The 18,071-nt window shown below is 32.3% G+C and overlaps 2 protein-coding genes across 2 annotated transcripts in view; one reads left to right on the top strand and one right to left on the bottom strand.

The window, feature by feature from the left end:
* The window catches only part of LOC139484282 (coiled-coil domain-containing protein 138-like), a 35,575-nt gene extending 24,394 nt beyond the window's left edge, over positions 1-11,181 (top strand). The window contains exons 6-14 of the mRNA XM_071268017.1: positions 551-670; positions 3,370-3,447; positions 5,124-5,243; positions 6,938-7,087; positions 7,684-7,806; positions 8,014-8,224; positions 8,803-8,927; positions 9,869-10,059; positions 10,537-11,181. Coding sequence (XP_071124118.1) covers positions 551-670; positions 3,370-3,447; positions 5,124-5,243; positions 6,938-7,087; positions 7,684-7,806; positions 8,014-8,224; positions 8,803-8,927; positions 9,869-10,059; positions 10,537-10,684 — 1,266 coding nt within the window. The 3' untranslated portion in view covers positions 10,685-11,181. The remainder of the gene's footprint in view (positions 1-550; positions 671-3,369; positions 3,448-5,123; positions 5,244-6,937; positions 7,088-7,683; positions 7,807-8,013; positions 8,225-8,802; positions 8,928-9,868; positions 10,060-10,536) is intronic.
* A 4,676-nt stretch (positions 11,182-15,857) lies between these two features.
* LOC139484281 (uncharacterized) lies at positions 15,858-17,585 on the bottom strand. Its single transcript, XM_071268016.1, has one exon. The coding sequence runs from the start codon at positions 17,544-17,546 to the stop codon at positions 15,858-15,860; it is 1,689 nt and encodes a 562-aa protein (XP_071124117.1). The 5' UTR covers positions 17,547-17,585.
* Positions 17,586-18,071: the final 486 nt, after the last annotated feature.

Here is an 18,071-nt window from a genome sequence, read left to right as displayed (position 1 = left end):
ATAAAAGTCCAATTAATGATTAGTATAAAATTTATAGTTCTAGGTTTTTATGCACCAGCTGTAAGGGGGCATTAAGTGTTACCCTTTTCAGTCCAGAACATTATGACTGTCCCTAAAATTGGTTTCTGTTCTCTGATTGCTAAATTGTTCGTTTCTGTTGTCTAATTACTTTTGTTTGTCTCAACCAAATGTTATAAAACTTATAAACAATGCTTATGAACATAAAACACAGATCAAGTTCAAAATTGGGTGGCGTCACTTCTACTGTTCATGAGTTATGCCCTATAAACTTGGTTGTTGATTTATGTCCCTTTGTATTGTTATATGCAAGTGGGGGCATCCGCTTTGCCTCATGGACACATCCCTGATTTATTGACTTAAGAGCTTGAATTTTCCTTTGGTATCGTCCCCTCTCTTCCTAAAAAAATAAAATTGGGGTATCATAAGAGAGCAGGAGCTTATTGCTCATCTTGTGGTTGATATTTCTGGAGGAGAGGGTACCAATGTTTTTGTTTCCTATCTGTTAACTTTTAATATTATTCTATTACAGAAATACAGAGAAGAGATAGTGAAGATAGAAATACAATTAAAGGAGAAAATTAAAGAAAACAGAAGATTGAAAGACAACTTTGAAACACTAGTTAAGGCAAATGATGCCATGAAAAAAGATGTAAGTTGTTTTTCAATTTAGAGCTTTTGTCCAAATGCTGGTACTTTGCAGGTTTAGTTGGCTTGTATGCTATGTTTGAATAAATGTTTGCTCAAGCATTGCATTTAAGATTGACATTTACAATCAATAGATTGCACGGCTTCAGATGTATACATTATACTCTGCATTATACTTATATCATTTAGGTATATTGTATTTAAGCTGAGACCCTGCCTATCTATTGATTGTAGATGCCAATGTTAATTACAATGCTTGACCCAACATTAATACAATTAAGCAAGCAAGCCACAACATCATAACTGTTCCTATGAAACTGAAAAATTGAAATCCATGCTTCAGTTTTTCACCTACTTTATTCACAGGTATAACATTAACAACAATATGCTTTATTTAAATTCACATGTGAATCAAACAAGTGGTGAATACATACAAAATACATAGGTGAATGATGTTGTTTAATTATGTTCTGCTCAAGTGTTCATAGCCCAAAACTTGTGTATAAAGACTGTTAACCATTTTATTTTTGGGATGAGATCTGTTTTGGTGACTTTTGCTAGTTGAAAACTAAAGGGAGTATGATAAACTTAATGGAACTTCCATTATATAAATATGCTTACAGAAAAATAAATCTTAGCATGTCACCTTAAAAAGGCTATACATGAAATAAAATATTTTGAAAAAAAAATGGTTGACAGTATAATTCTGTATATCAGTATACTAGTAAATGTATTTACTAAAAGCAGGTAAACTATTTATTTTACTATCACTATGTTCACAAATCAGGTTATATTTACATGATGAGTTTATTTACACCTACTGGGTTGATAAACTATCATAATATTTACATAATGGGTCTAATATGATCATATTGTCATATGCTTCTGATGAAACTGATATGAATATATGATATTTACACTTTCAGTGCAATTTGATTGAAAATAGATACTCTGACAATTCACCCAGAATGTGCATGAAATAGTTGTCACTGGAGATTATGCAAGCAACAATCAGTTAACCATAAGGAGAAAATAACGAGTATTTCCGAGGAAGCCTTAATCAGGCCATTAGATTTCTTTTTTGAATAGTTTCACTTTTTATCCAAGGACTTCATGACAGTATGGGGTTACCTCATTGTTGAATGCTACATTGTGACCTCTAATACTTCCTATCCTGGTTCTTTGTTCTCTGGTGGTTAACTTTCTTATTAGGTATCAAACTACATCTCCTTATATTTGCATCAAGGGGAAAATATCATAATTATACTTTATCATATGTTTAGTAGTAAATACATTAGTTTTGAATATGTGATAAATAGCCTGCTGTTTAATCCATATCGCGCAACTTTGATGCGCACCCTTTATCGCATACCCTTTATCACACCCCTACCTTTTATCGCATAACCTTTATCACACCTTTACCCTTTATCACACCCCTACTTTTTTTTTTTTTTTTTTTTACATAGTCATTTTTTATGCCCCACCTACGATAGTAGAGGGGCATTATGTTTTCTGGTCTGTGCCTCCGTTCGTTCGTTTGTTCGTCCGACTTCAGGTTAAAGTTTTTGGTCAAGGTAGTTTTTGATGAAGTTGAAGTCCAATCCACTTGAAACTTAGTACACATGTTCCCCATGATATGATCTTTCTAATTTTAATGCCAAATTATAGTTTTGACCCCAATTTCATGGTCAACTGAACATACAAAATGAAAGTGCGAAGTTCAGGTTAAAGTTTTTGGTCAAAGTAGTTTTTGATGAAGTTAGAGTCACAACTACTTGAAACTTAGTACACATGTTCCCTATGATATGATCTTTCTAATTTTAATTCCAAATTAAAGTTTTGACCCCAATTTCACGGTCCACTGAACATTGAAAATTATAGTGCGAGTGGGGCATCCGTGTACTATGGACACATTCTTGTTTTGTTTTTTTTTTGCTTAAGAAAAATTTCCTCAAAATAGGTCCAATAAAACGGCCATTCGGGCGTGACACAATTTTTTGAATGATGTCATTGTTTGGTATGTGACGTCACAAACGATACGCTTTTATATTTTTGGCACACTAAATGGAATTATAAAAAAATACAAGACACACAAAAAATACAATAATAAATAAAATATTTTTAAAACAACAGCACGCAAATAGTAAGGTAACCCAGGTGCTTCGGATAAGTAATTGAGCAGTTCTTTTAAGGGCTTTGAATCAAGACAAAAGTAGAACTGAAGGTAACCCAGTGCTATAGATCAGAAAACAGTTCATATAATATAATACAGTCTTCTGTTGAAATATATGGTAAAGCGTATAATACATAGCAAAATCCGTATCACATGCCGTATCACCCTTGACCAATATCATCCCTCGGGCCTAAAGGCCCTTGGGCTGATATTGGTGTCTCGGGATGATACGACATGATACGGATTTTGCCATGTATTATTCTCTATTTATCAAAAACATATCAAAGGCATCTTATGACCTGATTAATTTCAAAAAGATAGATAATGAAAATAAACAATTTAAACAGGAAGACAAAAAGGACTACTATGCATAGCACACATACATTATTTTGTGTCAAAAACCCCAGAAACCAACAATTAAATATAAGAACTTCATATTTAAAATAAAAAGAAAAGAAACTTAAACTAAAAAAGATATTTGAATATTTATTTAATATTTTTGATATATTGATAAATGTATCTCTTTTCAGTTTGAGACATTACAAAGTCAGCATGACAAGCTAGAGAAACAAGCTGTCAGTGTTCAAGCCAGACTTACAAACTTACAAGTAAGAACTCAAATCAATTTAGGTTTAAGGAATTGCTGATGGTGATAGATTTGTTTAGATACATTGCATATTGAAATATTGCTTCTTGTCATTCTTCAGGGTAATTCACCGTGTAGAACGCCACATGCAGGGTGTCGGCTATGTTTGACAAGGGGTGGCAATTTCGAAACAAAGAAAAACTATCAAAGTAAAGTTCAAGTATCAAAATTATTTTTAGAATTCTTAGTACCATATGATGTATTGCACGGAAGGATCTGAAACACAATCTATTTCCTGCAAGCAGAAGCAGTCGATTTCAGTGCTCTGTTTTCTCAAACACCTCTCCCTAGTTTTTTGTGTTGCAGATTTTGAGGCTTCATATGCAAATTTCTGGATAAAAAATAACTTTAGACGACTTTCCCTCCTATCATTTATATCAAAATGAATTCATATCATGGAATTAATCCAAATACCAGCTTCCTTCTTAAAAACTTGTTTTTATGCCCCACCTACGATAATAGAGGGGCATTATGTTTTCTGGTCTGTGAGTCCGTTCGTCCGTCCGTTCGTTCGTCCGTCCGTCTGTCCCGCTTCAGGTTAAAGTTTTTGGTCAAGGTAGTTTTTGATGATGTTGAAGTCCAATTGACTTCAAACTTAGTATACATGTTCCCTATGATATGATCTTTTTAATTTTAATGCCAAATTAGAGGGTTTACCCCAATTTCACGGTCCACTGAACATAGAAAATGATAGTGCGAGTGGGGCATTCGTGTACTGGGGACACATTCTTGTTTATCCAGAAATTTGCATATTAATCCTCATAATCTGCAACACAGAAAACTAGGGAGAGAGAGGTGTTTGAGAAAACAGAGCACTGAAATCGACTGCTTCTGCTTGCAGGAAAAAGATTGTATTTCAGTCCCTTCCGTGCAATACATTATATGGTACTCAGAATTCTAAAAAAAGAAATTTTGATACTTGAACTTACTTTGATAGTTTTTCTTTGCTCCGAAATTGCCACCCCGTGTCAAACATAGCCGACATCCCGCATGTGGCGTTCTACACAATGTTATTTGTTAACCTTTTTCTATCATCTTCAAATAGAGAATGGAAGTGGAGAATTTATCAAAGAGACAGCAACCTGAATGAAGAGCAGATAACTGCTGAAGGCCACTAATGGGTCTTCAATGCAGCAAGAAAATCCCACCCACAGAGGCGTGCTTCAGCTGTCCCTTTTTTTTGTCTTAATTGAAATTAAATGCATTGTACACTATTTCATTAAGAATTAATATTATATAGACTTGGACAGCATGCGTATACTATAAAACCCCTTTAAAACACAACAAAAAAACAATATGCCACTCTCTAAAAACACATACACAAACTTAAAGACAAAAGTAGATTTGTTTGTGTGTTTCAAGGGAATAGCCAGAATATGATTTGAAATCATGCATGGATGTTTAACTGATCAGTACTGTGAATGTAGAAAGACAGTATTCAAACACTACATAAAGCTATATATTTACAGAAAAAAATACCATGTATAAACAATACAATGTTTGTATTTCACATTTTTGTTGTTGTAAAGCTTACAAACACCAAAGTTAACATTTGCTATCTTTCAAATTTTGTTTCTCAATATAATTTTAAAAGTAAATGATATTAACATCAACTTACTGCAATTATTTATTTTTTAGAGAAAGCAAGACTTTACAGAAAGACAGAAGGAAGTAGAACTGGGTAATATAGCCTTATCTACTTTTGTACCTAAACAGAAAGGACAACAGAGAAAAAACAAAGTACAGAAGGAGAAAAAGGTAACTTTCACATGTTCAATATAATTTAAACATATTCATTTATAATGGATTAGGAAACAAGTCAGTGCAAGTTATATTAATCCCTTTCCACTTTGTGGGTGAGAGTGCTGCCTTGTAGTGGCATTAGCCAGCTCTTTTTTTAAAATCTACAAGGGTTTCTTTTGAGTGCAAGAGATATGGCTCTCTCTTAACACAGGTTGGCCATATGTTGTCCCTTTTCGATGGACTATCGTAGTTTCTTAAGACCATACTTGAAAATGGTGTCAAGGGAGTGCCAAAAATTCAGTCCCTAAAATTTTCTCCCTAAAACAGGCATAGAACCAGGAACCATTGTGTTAGTAGACTGATGCGCTAACCACTACACCACATCTCTCTTGACATGTTTAAAGAAGGGAAGGGAAATAGTTATCAAAAGAAAGTTGCTGGGATACTTATTTATATCTGGGCTATCAATTTCCTTGATTTCCTTGATATAAGATTATCTACTAATAATTACATTAGATGTATGTTTCATTATAATGCGTTATTCTGATTGGCTAACTGCACATCACATGTTATTCCTTAAGTATTTGTATTACTCAATAAAACTAAGCATTCAAGATAACACGTGGTCCCATAATAAAGTGCACAGGTAAATTAAATAAAAAAATTGATAAAACTCGTGTTTTCATGATCCTAGCTAAAAAATGTAATTATAAGTATTGAATGTTTCTATTTGTAACTTCATAACGTTGTAAAAGCGTTGACCGTGGGCACATTTTTAAAATGAAGCGCGGAAAAATGTACTTCGGTCAACGCTTTTACACCCCAATGAAGTTACAAAAAGAAGCATTCAATTCTTAAATATAAATTGTCAACCCACTTCAAATTTCATAAAGCTTATTTGTGCAAACTTTGGAAAAACTGTGAAATGAAAAAACAATTACTTGTATCAATGAGACAGCAAGCCAACATACAAACATAATTAAGGGACATCTTCAGGGCATCTTTCAGTCTTGAGCAATATCAATTTTGTAAATCATTCTGAGTGAAGTTTGATCCAGGGGAAATAACTTAGAAAATATATCTGGACTTGTTGAAAATAGTACAGAATATTTTGCTAATTTAATTCATTTGATGATAAGAATTCAATTGATTAAGGTTTTACATCAACTTTATATATTACTAAGAATTCGGAGAGCATTTGGTTCCCATTAGACCAGAAATACACATATATTAACAAATAAACAATAAATTTATTATCAAATATCATAATAATTCAACCAAAAAGATAAATAAACATAAACAAATTATTCAATAAGTACACATCTAAAAAATCCATGATTTTGGACAGCACAACAATTTAAGGCTTTCATTTGGTAAGGTTTTTCTATATATTACCATTGTTTCAAATTGAAATTAAAATACACAGCAAAAGTTAGTACGAAAGAAATACATGTAATGTTTTAATCAATGGGAGATAACTCAGAAATAATTTGAAACTTTTTGAAGATAGTAGAACATCTAAAGTTTAAAGTCATTGTTTCTGTGAACTGATCGGGAGAAAATACTTTTAAGGATGATTGTTTCTTTTGTTTAAAGATAATTGAAAAGTGTTTAAATTTTGTACTCTCTCTGGGTTTTTTTCTCTGGATAGGAGCAATGATAGAAAGCTGGTTTAGACTTATGTTGATTCTTTATACCTTTTTTCCAAGTTTTCCACCAGTTCTTGTAGTTATGACATCATGGGTATATTGCTTGATTGGATCTGTGATGCACATCTACGATACGCTGTGACAGACCAACCAACCAGAGCTATAGAAAGGTTCTCCTCAACAGAGTACATACTGGAAAGAGTTTTAAAGGTAACAGAAGATCTTTTTAAAAAGTCCTAAGAATAAATTTTATTGAGATGCAGGGTATGATATACATCAGTGAAAAAGCAACCAAACACCAATTACCAAAAGACATAAAAAAATTAAGACCTTATTTGAAAATATCACAAGTGGTTCATTGAATTATAGATGCTGTCGATTCATTATTATTCATTTGATACCAATTTTTGTGAATTTCATGGTTACAGGGAAACACGAATGTAAATGGTCAAAGAACTGCAAAACTGCAAATTTACTGTAAGATAAAATGCAGAATTTTGGAAAACCACAAAATAAAATATCAAAAGTATTCCTCTATGTACGAAAATTGGTTACAATGAAAATAAATGAATCCACAGTATGTATTTTAATATCAGTACAAAAAAACCTACAAAGCACATTTAATGAATTTTAAAACTTTTGAAAGCCTCATTGATTTATTCTCAATTTGATGTATTGTTTAATTATTAAAATTATATATTCACGTAACACTTTTTAATTTTGAATTTAATAGTATAAATAAGAAAACAATTGAAATTGAAATACTTCAATAGTTTTACAATAAATCGTTTGTTTATATTTTGTAGATCTTACCTACCTCTGTTGATATGCTGAGAGAATTCCCTCCAAATAACTTCAGGATTAGTCTCCCTTGTTTACAATTTATATACTGGTCCCTTATCAATGTAGAGCAAGCCTCAGGCCAACAGGTAAGTAGTTAATATACAATCCATTTGGTATTTTAATCTTTCTGGCAAGACATTTCTGCACAAATTATGTAAATAACAACAATTCTAGTAATGGAGCATAGGCAGATTTATTTCTTTTTTTTTGTCCAATATTTACATTTTTTTTTAAAGGATAAAGCAATAATTCACAATTTTATGAATTTGGTGATTTTTTTTATATATTTACAGAAATCTAACCTATCATCCACACTAAGACGATTGGGAGAAGAATTATACAGATCTAAAACAGTCAAGTTTATGGATGTTAGTAGTGACAAGAGTGATTTCCCTTTATCACCAACAAAGCTAGACAAATCAAAAGATGGCATCTACTTTAGAAGTTCTAACCAACATGTCAGGCTCTTGTCCTCTCTTATTATACTTAAAACTCTATCACAAGGTAAGTTGAGGTTATATTTGTGAATTTTATTTCTTATGATCAGTAAATGATGAAATATTTAAGAACTTTTAAATTATCTCCCTTTCATATTTTTATTTTTACACGTAATATATACGTAATTGAGAATTGAAATGGGGAATGTGTCAAAGAAACAACTGGGCCCCTAGTGCTGGATCAGTGAAAACAGATGTCACACTAAATTCAAAAACATACAAGACTAACAAAGGCCCGAGGCTCCTGATTTGAGACAGGCACAAAAATGTGGCAAATTTTTGTCTATTTGCTGTGAAAATGTGAAAACTCAGTATTGTCTGACATTATTACTGATACAGATTCACCTTTCAACTTAGCAAATAACAAATGTCTGTTGATTTACAACTTTTATATTTAAGCGCATGCTGTCGATTTATTTGTTATTATTTTCGTGAATTCGTAAATATTGTATTTTTAGTTTTAGTGCATATTGATTTCATGGTTTTGCCAAAGTTGGAATACAAGACTTTAGAAAATTTTAACTTTGTTGAACTAACGATAATTTTGTTATATGTTAATGATGAACTTGTATATTTATCCAACAGTTGATCTGGTTGCCCATGTATTTGATGTATTGAAGAATGATCTGAAGTCAGACGTGTGTAAAGAATTGTTCCTGTATTATCAAGCTACGCCGGTTGTATTACAGTATCTAAAACCTATTAATAAGGTATGGCAAAAGATAATATAAAGATATTAAAGGATCAGGAGATACAGAGTGGGAATTAAAAACCCTGAGTCTAAGATAAAAGCAAACACAATGGTCAAATGTGAAAAGACACACAAAACTCTGCAATAAAAAATATTAAGCTCAACAAAAAAAAATTAAAAAAAATACAGAGGTAAACTTGGGTGCTCTAGAAAAATAATTGTCAATTAAAAAAAAACCAATTGACAACACATGGCAAGTAACAAAAAATAATGAAAATACAAACAAGACAATTAAACATTGTTGTCAACATACTTGAATTTTATGTGACTGCCATACAAATGAGACATTTAGCTAGCTATAAAATCAGGTTTTATCAACCATTTTCTATATAAGAAAACCCCATGCATTAAGTCTGGAATATGACAGTTGTTCTTTGATAGTAAGATGTGTTTGAGCTTTTGATTTTGCCATTTGACTAGTCGTTTCATTTTGAATTTCCTCAGAGTACGGTATTTTTTGTAATTTTACTTTTTAGATGCTTTTCAATTAAATACTTTTTGATGTCATTTTTTACAGACTGATAAATTTTGAGCTTTTAAACTACGCATTTGGAACATATATGAAATTAAAAATTTATGGAAGCATGTTATAGGATGTTATAGAGTTGCATAGGAATTCTTAATGTTATTACAGATAACAACAACATTTGCATTATGTTTAAAGTTGATGAAATAAAAACAAAGTGTTAGTTATGTATAAGAAGTTATGTTTAAAGATGACGAAATAAAAACAAAGTGATAGTTATGCATATGAAGTTATGTTTAAAGATGATGAAATAAAAACAAAGTGTTAGTTATGTATATGAAGTTAGACTTATATTAATCTATTGAGAAAATTATTAATAGTTAAAAATTGTTGACTGCTAGAGGATATTGAATAACTCTGATTTATCCTTTCAGGCATTTATGGGTGCTGCTATGGATATCTTCCTACAGTTGTCAGCTGACACACCTTTCCAGACTCCATTCCTAGAGAGCTGTGGTAATGAGCAGTGGTTTAGAACGGTTGCTATGGTACTGAGAGCACCTACACAAGACAATAAGTTATTGGAAAAACTCAGTATAATTCTCCAGAAACTATCCAAATTCAAGTAAGTTTATTTAAAATTGTTTATTGGAGGGAAAAGGTCAGAATTATAATTTATACAACTGAGGTAAATGTTAAATGCACTAAATTATTTAAATATATCCAAGGAAATGTTCACCTTAAACTTGATATTTTGTTAATATGTCAAATTTTCTTTTGATTCAATTTGTTTTACCATTGCCTTTTTACAAATACTTCATCCTTTTCTGTGTTATAGGCCAATATGTTAATTTTGTTTTGTTCTTTAGATATTATTGTATAAATCCTTTAAGGAATGTTTTAATATTCAATTATAACCCTGTAAACAATACTATAGCTAACCAGGTTTGTACTAACAAGAGCCACTCAACAGGTGCCACATGTAAAGCCGGATCTGCTCACCCTACCAGAGCAACTGAGATCTTTTATAACTGCCATTTGGTGTCAACAAAATATTTCCTCCTTTATAAAAAATAAAAAACTGTTTGTTTTCTATTTTCAGAACCAACAAAAGATTTTTTGATGTGTACACCATAGTTGGTATTATCCAGGAGATATTACGTGGCTGTTCCACTGACCAAGCATTCCTAGCACTGAATCTCAAGTCTATACTGTTTAATCTTACTTCTACGGGAGGAGTACAATCATAGCATTAGTTCTAATTATAGAAACACTATAAATAGCCACACTTTTACAATATTTTGTGTACTGAATGTTTATCACATTTTATTTTCTTGAAAGCAAGGCTTGCATTTCACAATCGATGACGATATATACCTTAACAAAAATACAAAATATAAGAGAAATTTGTCAAACATAGACCTTTTTAATGCGGTAATTATTTTAAACAAAGAAGTTTTCAAATTAAACTTAATTTGTGTTTTATAGTTTATTAAGAAATGTTAATATATTAATTCCAATATTGAATGCTCTAAGTATAACTTATCAACCAGCAGTTATAGTAACTAAGTATTGGAGGAATTTTAGTTTTAGATCGTAGTTTAAATGTGATTTGAAATAGTATCAATATGAATTTAATAGGTTCCTTGCAATTACAATTGCTTGAAAACTTGCGTTAATATTAATCATAGTGATATAGATAAATTTTATACTTTATTTATTTGAATAAATTGATCAGTTACTGCTATTAGCTTGTTGATCTAATCCTTTACAATCTAATTTCACAGATTATTGATTGAAAAATGATTTTTTATTTTCCAACTGCAGTTGCATGTATGTATGCAGGCCAGTTATTCATTTTTAACAGCCCTGAATTTCAAAAATAGGTGGGGTTGCATGTATTCTTTCCTTCTGTGAGTTTGTGAACTAACACTTTGAAAACCTGCCTCAACTTGTTGGTCTGATACAAAGCAGGATTCATATTCCTATCGCATTGAAATAATTTCATCCAGAGAACACATAAACGTCTGATCCTCCTCGTGTTTCAAGGGGTCCTGATTTATATGGAATTTATAGGATGCACACATATGCATATTTTTTAGAATCAATTTCTTGTAAATTCTGTTTGGAACTGACATTTTGTAACTCTTTTCCAACAGTATATTTATAATCAGAGACGAAATTGTACTTTAGTATGAATGATAGCATATAATTTGTCCACCTTTCATGTTTGTAGTTCAAGTTAATTTAAATTGAACAAAATTCATAACTCATATCCTACTTACCACCTTGATATTTGTGAACCTGCACTAGAGCTTATCAAATGAAAACCAATTTATTTTGAGACAAATTTCCTTTGTTAGCATTCAAATAAAATAACAGTATCTGTATGTTATAGTGACTGTTGTCATGTCATATAAAAATGGAGACGCTTTGATGTCCAGTATGGTTTAGACAGGTCTTTTCATACAACCTTTCAAGAATATGGTCAAATCTGTTTGACCTTTTTCTTTTCTCATCACTTTGCGTCCGTAGTCGTCGTCGTTGTCCGGCGTCGTCTGTTAACTTTTACAAAAATCTTCTCCTCTGAAATTACTGGGTCAAATTTAACCAAACTTGGCCACAATCATCATTGGAGTATGTAGTTTAAAATGTGTCCGGTGACCCGGCCAACCAACCAAGATGGCTGCCATGGCTAAAAATAGAACATAGGGGTAAAATGTAGATTTTGGCTTATATCCCTGAAACCAAAGCATTTAGAGCAAATCTGACAGGGTAAAAATGTTTATCAGGTCAACATCTATTTTCTCTGAAATTTTCAAATGAATTGGACAACCCGTTGTTGGGTTGCTGCCCATGAATTGATAATTTTAAGGATTTTTGTTTTGTTTTGGGTTATTATCTTGAATATTATTATAGATAGAGTAAACTGTAAACAGCAATAATGTTCAGCAAAGTAAGATTTACAAATAAGTCAACATGACCGAAATTGTCAGTTGACCCCTTTAGGAGTTATTGCCCTTTATAGTCAATTTTTAACCATTTTTCGTAAATCTTAGTAATCCTTTACAAAAATCTTCTCCTCTGAAACTACTGTGCCAAATTAATCCACAATCTTGGCCACAATCATCTTTTGGATATTTAGTTTAAAAAATGTATCTGGTGACCCGACCAACCAAGATGGCTACCATGGCTAAAAATAGAACATAGGGGTAAAATGCAGTTTTTGGCTTATAACTCAAAAACCAAAGCATTTAGAGCAAATCGGACTGGGATAAATTGTTTATCAGGTCAGGATCTATCGGCCCTGAAATTTTCAGATGAATCGGAAAACCCGTTGTTAGGTTGCTGCCCCTGAATTGGTAATTTTAAGGAAATTTTGCCGTTTTTTTGTCGAGCCTGCAACTTTTGTTGCAGAAAGCTCGACATAGGGATATTGATTCGGCGGCGGCTACGGCGGCGGCGTTAGCTCACTTCTTAAAAGCTTTATATTTTAGAAGGTGGAAGACCTGGATGCTTCATACTTTGTATATAGATGCTTCATGTTATGAAGTTTCCGTCAGTCACATGTCCAATGTCCTTGACCTCATTTTCATGGTTCAGTGACCACTTGAAAAAAAAGTTCAAATTTTTTGTAATGTTAAATTCTCTCTTATTATAAGTAATAGGATAACTATATTTGATATGTGCGTACCTTGCAAGGTCCTCGTGTCTGTCAGACAGTTTTCACTTGACCTCGACCTCATTTCATGGATCAGTGAACAAGGTTAAGTTTTGGTGGTCAAGTCCATATCTCAGATACTATAAGCAATAGGGCTAGTATATTCGGTGTATGGATGGACTGTAAGGTGTACATGTCCAACTGGCAGGTGTCATCTGACCTTGACCTCATTTTCATTGTTCAGTGGTTATAGTTAATTTTTTGTGTTTTGGTCTGTTTTTCTCATACCATATGCAATAGGTCTACTATATTTGTTGTATGGAATGATTGTTAAGTTTACATGTCTAGCGGGCAGATGTCATGTGACCTTGACCTCATTTTCATGGTTCAGTGGTCAAAGTTAAGTTTTTGAGTTTTGGTCTTTTTATCTAATGCTATATGCCATAGGTCAACTATATTTGGTGTATGGAAATATTTTATGATCTTTATGTCAGTCGAGCAGGTTTTATTTAACCGTGACCTCATTTTCATGGTTCATTGCACAGTGTTAAGTTTTTGTGTTTTGGTCTATTTTTCTTAACTTTAAGTAATGTGTCAACTATATATGCTGTATAGAAGCATCGTTAGCTGTACCTGTCTGCCAGGCATGGTTCATCTGACCTGGACCTCTTTTTAAAGGTTCATTGGTCTTTGTTTAGTTATCTTGGTTAATGTTAAGTTTATGTGACAGTTGTAATAAAGCTTAGCTTTATACTTAGGACTATCAACATAATATCAATGATTAGTATAGAAGGTTTCAGCGTGTGCACTCTTGTGTTATTATCTTGATATATTATTATAGATAGAGATAAACTGTAAACAGCAATAATGTACAGCAAAGTAAGACTTAAAAATAAGTCAACATGACCAAAATGGTCAATTGACCCCTAAGGAGTAATGGTCCTTTAAAGTAAATTTTTAACAATTTTCATAAAATTTGTAAATTTTTACTAACATTTCCACTGACACTACTGGGCCAAGTTCATTATAGAATTCAAGAATGCCCAGTACAAACACATCACCATCACCAAAAACACAATTTTGTCACGAATCCATCTGCGTCCTTTGTTTAATATTCACATAGACCAAGGTGAGCCACACAGGCTCTTTAGAGCCTCTAGTTATAGAAAAGTATGATCTTTTTTTATTGCAGGTGAAATACAATAAGACAGTTTGTTTAAAAAAAAACATAAACTTCATGTGGCCTTGATCTTTGACCTTTTTGAAAATTCACTGCCGGCTACATGTTTTTAATTTCCATGATTTTGCAGATACTTTTGTCACATGAGGTCATGCACTGACAACCTAATATCGAAAATTGGCATAAGTGTGTTTATTATTGATTGTCATCAAGGACTTTCTAGGATACAGTTTACGTTATTAATCTAAGATATCTCAAACTGTCCAGTTTACCACCCTAACAAAAATAAATTCTGAATTTACATGTACTTCATGAAGAGGAGACATACATTTGTATAGGCATCTACCAAAAGTAGCTTTTCTTTTTCACTACTCTTTTTCTAGTACACGTTCTCTGCCTAACATACATAAACTGTGAGCTATTCTTACTTTCTTCAGGAAAGATATATTTTCATGTTATTTCACTACTCATAAATTTAACCAAAATGAAGTGCTTGTGAAATTATTTGTTTATAATTTCTATTTCTGATATCCAAATACAGGAATCATGTTTCTTTATTGTTATGAGGCTGACTTCATACATGAACTTCTTAGGAAGAAAGATAAGAAGTTAGCAATATCCTTTAACTTTATGTTCCGCTATATAGATAATGTTCTCTCACTAAATAATACAAAATTTGGCGACTATATTAAACGAAATCTATCCCAACGAACAAGAGATAAATGATACTACAGATACAGTTGAATCTACTTCATATCTTGTCTTACATCAAGAAATTGACAATGAGGGTCGGTTGAAAACAAAACTTTACGACAAAATAGATGATTTCAGCTTCCCAATTGTGAACTATCTATTTCTAGCAGCCCCTGAATCATGCGCATACGGAGTATATATATCACTCAATTGATACGATATTCCTGGGCTTTCATTTCCTATTATGATTTTCTTGGAAGAGGATTGGTACTCATAAGGAAGCTATTAAACCAAGAGTTTTAAATGGCAAAGTTGAAATCATTCTTTCGTAAATTTTACGGACGTCATCACGAGTTGGTTTACCGTTATGGAATAACCGTTTTACAGATGATATCGGATATGTTCTTTATGTCGTAACTCAAACCCTTCCCTTTTCATGTATAGGACCTGCCGTATTAGACCAGTTACCGGATTCGTAATAAAAAAAACCAACACAACGGGTGCCACATGTGGAGCAGGATCTGCTTACCTTTACGAAGCACCTGAGATCACCACCAGTTTTTGTTTGGGTCGTGTTGCTTAGTCTTTAGTTTTATATGTTGTGTCTTCTGTACTATAATTTGTCTGTTTGTCTTTTTATTTTTTAGCCATGGTGTTGTCAGATTATTTTCAATCAATGAGTTTGACTGTCCCTCTTTCCTTGTCAAAAAAGAAAATCAAACCCATATATTTTACGTCAATTCATAAACAACAAGTAATGGTGGTCTATCTGAGAACAATTTTACTTGTTTGTTTTCTTGGATAAAACAGTACACTTTCAAATATATTTGAAATGAAACTATGGAAGCGGTAAGTCAAAAAATTGATTTATTAGGATTTAAGTTTTAAATCACAATTGCCAAATAATTTTAAAAGTAGCCATTTGAGCTTCCTTCCGTCCCCCTCCTACAAACAACATCCCTTTACTATCCACAGCTATACATGCAGAACTTAAACGGAATAAATGTCTGGTGTTAGAAACTTGTTCTAGTGAAATTTGGCAAACTGTATCACCCTTTTGGTTAAACACATGAATTTTAGTGTTATAAGAGCCAGTAGTAACTAAAATTAGCCCAGATGACAATATTGCTGACAAGTCTACAGGTTCAAATTTTGTTCCAGATTCACTTGATGTCCATTTGAGTGTCCCTTCATTGTTTATAACTACTAGTCTTCCGCGAGTGTTGAATCTGTTATTTGTTTTTTCAATAAAACATATTGAACTGTCAAAGTTAGTAACTATTCTCAATGGACACGAAAATAACTTGGATTTACCTTTTTCCTTATCATTCTCAAATGTTCTTTTTACTGTTCCTTCGGAATCAAGTACTACAATTCTGCCATCACCGTCATGGCTACTGCTAGCAAGTCCAACTAGAATCTCATTTTCTTTGTTGACATGGATACCAAATGTTTTAAATGGAGTGAAGGAATGAAAAGTCTCAATCGTTTCTATAGCCCTTAACAATTTTAATTCACTTTCCTGTTTTGACACGAGAATTTTTCCGTTCTGTGTTACTGCCATATCATAAACTTGGGTCTTTGGGTAATTTCTTCTAACTATCATATCGTTTTTATCAAAATGAACTTCCTGTACGACTCGATTATTCCAGCTAGAAATTACAGCTTGGCCATAGTCGAGTGGCAAAATCTTTGTAAAACCATCAAAATTTGTTTGATACGTTTCAACCAGCTTTAAACCAGGACCTTTAGACAAGTATCCAAAGACCTGTTTTATTTCAAAACTCTGGAACCTGAAATAATGTTGCTGTGCCTTTATTTGATGAACTTCTACATCAGGTGAGTAGGTGTTATCTACGATCGGAAACGTTTTAGCTAATAATTTGGATACTTGCAATGTATGGCTTTTTACTTCCCTTTCTTTCTTAAAGTTTTCTGTGATATTTTTCACTACAGTAATTTCTTGATTGATTTGTTGTTCAACTGTTTTCCACTCAGTTTCAGCTTCATCTAAAAGTTTCTTGGCATAGTTTTTGGTTTCATTAAGTATTTCTTTTTCTTTCCATATGACATGTTCTTTGATATAACTGTATTGTTTAAATGCCTTGGCTAGAACATCTTTGAGATTATCTTCAGTTTTCTGATACAATGGAATTTCAAATCGAATTCTTTTCTGAAAATCTTTCATCTCTTGAACTTTACCATCATAAACTTCTTCAATGGAATTAAGTTTATGGTCTTTATGAGAGTTTGTCATTACACAGTTGGTGCAGATTGTCTGTCCACATTCTCGACAAAAAAGGGAACATTTCTTATCAGCATGTATATCACACTGAATATTCTGAAGTTCACCTTTACGAATGACTTCAGCAATATTTTTGTTTCCACACTTTTCAATGTCAATTTTACTGTGTGCGGCTAGCGTTTTACTTTTGGTATGAAATTTTGATTCACATTGAAGACAGAAAAATAAATCGCATTCAAGGCACATCCACTTGATGTTGGAGGAAGTATCGCATATTTGGCACACTGATGGAATAGTAAATTCAATGTCCACTTTTGCTTCTTGAGCCATCATTATAAATGATATGGAAGATTTTGAAATGAAACAATGTAATCCGTTGAATAGATGTCTGATAAATGCTGATTGTAAGTAGAATTTTGTTTAAATATTCTCTTGATTGAGGGGTTGTCTCAAAAAGATTTTATTATCCTTTTTTACTGTCAGTACTCTACAGACTTTTGTATTTACACATGTATTGATTCTAATTTTGTAGAAGTATAGTTGAATATAATTATTTGACTTTTTGTGCTATTTGTTATGAAGCAACTACATTGAACAGTTCCAAAATTAAGTCTGGTATCGGAATATTAATTTTTGTTTCTAATCAGCCAAATTTCCGAAAATTAATTGAAGTATTAAAGAACTAAAGACGATCAAGTTTTACACATTGTATTGTAATCAAGCTTGGATTATGTCTGTCTGTGTATGTTTTGGAGATTTTCCTGCGCAATAATTAGTTTAATAAATTTTGAGATGACCCCTCCATGATATCAGTTGACACAAATGTTTGTGGTCCATATTTGTTTTACCAGTTCAAGT

Source organism: Mytilus edulis, chromosome 8 (assembly GCF_963676685.1).
Source record: "Mytilus edulis chromosome 8, xbMytEdul2.2, whole genome shotgun sequence".
In the NCBI taxonomy this organism is placed as follows: Eukaryota; Metazoa; Mollusca; class Bivalvia; order Mytilida; family Mytilidae; genus Mytilus; species Mytilus edulis.
The sequence above is the reverse complement of the archived record's forward strand: the minus strand, read 5'-3'. Positions and strand labels throughout refer to the sequence as shown.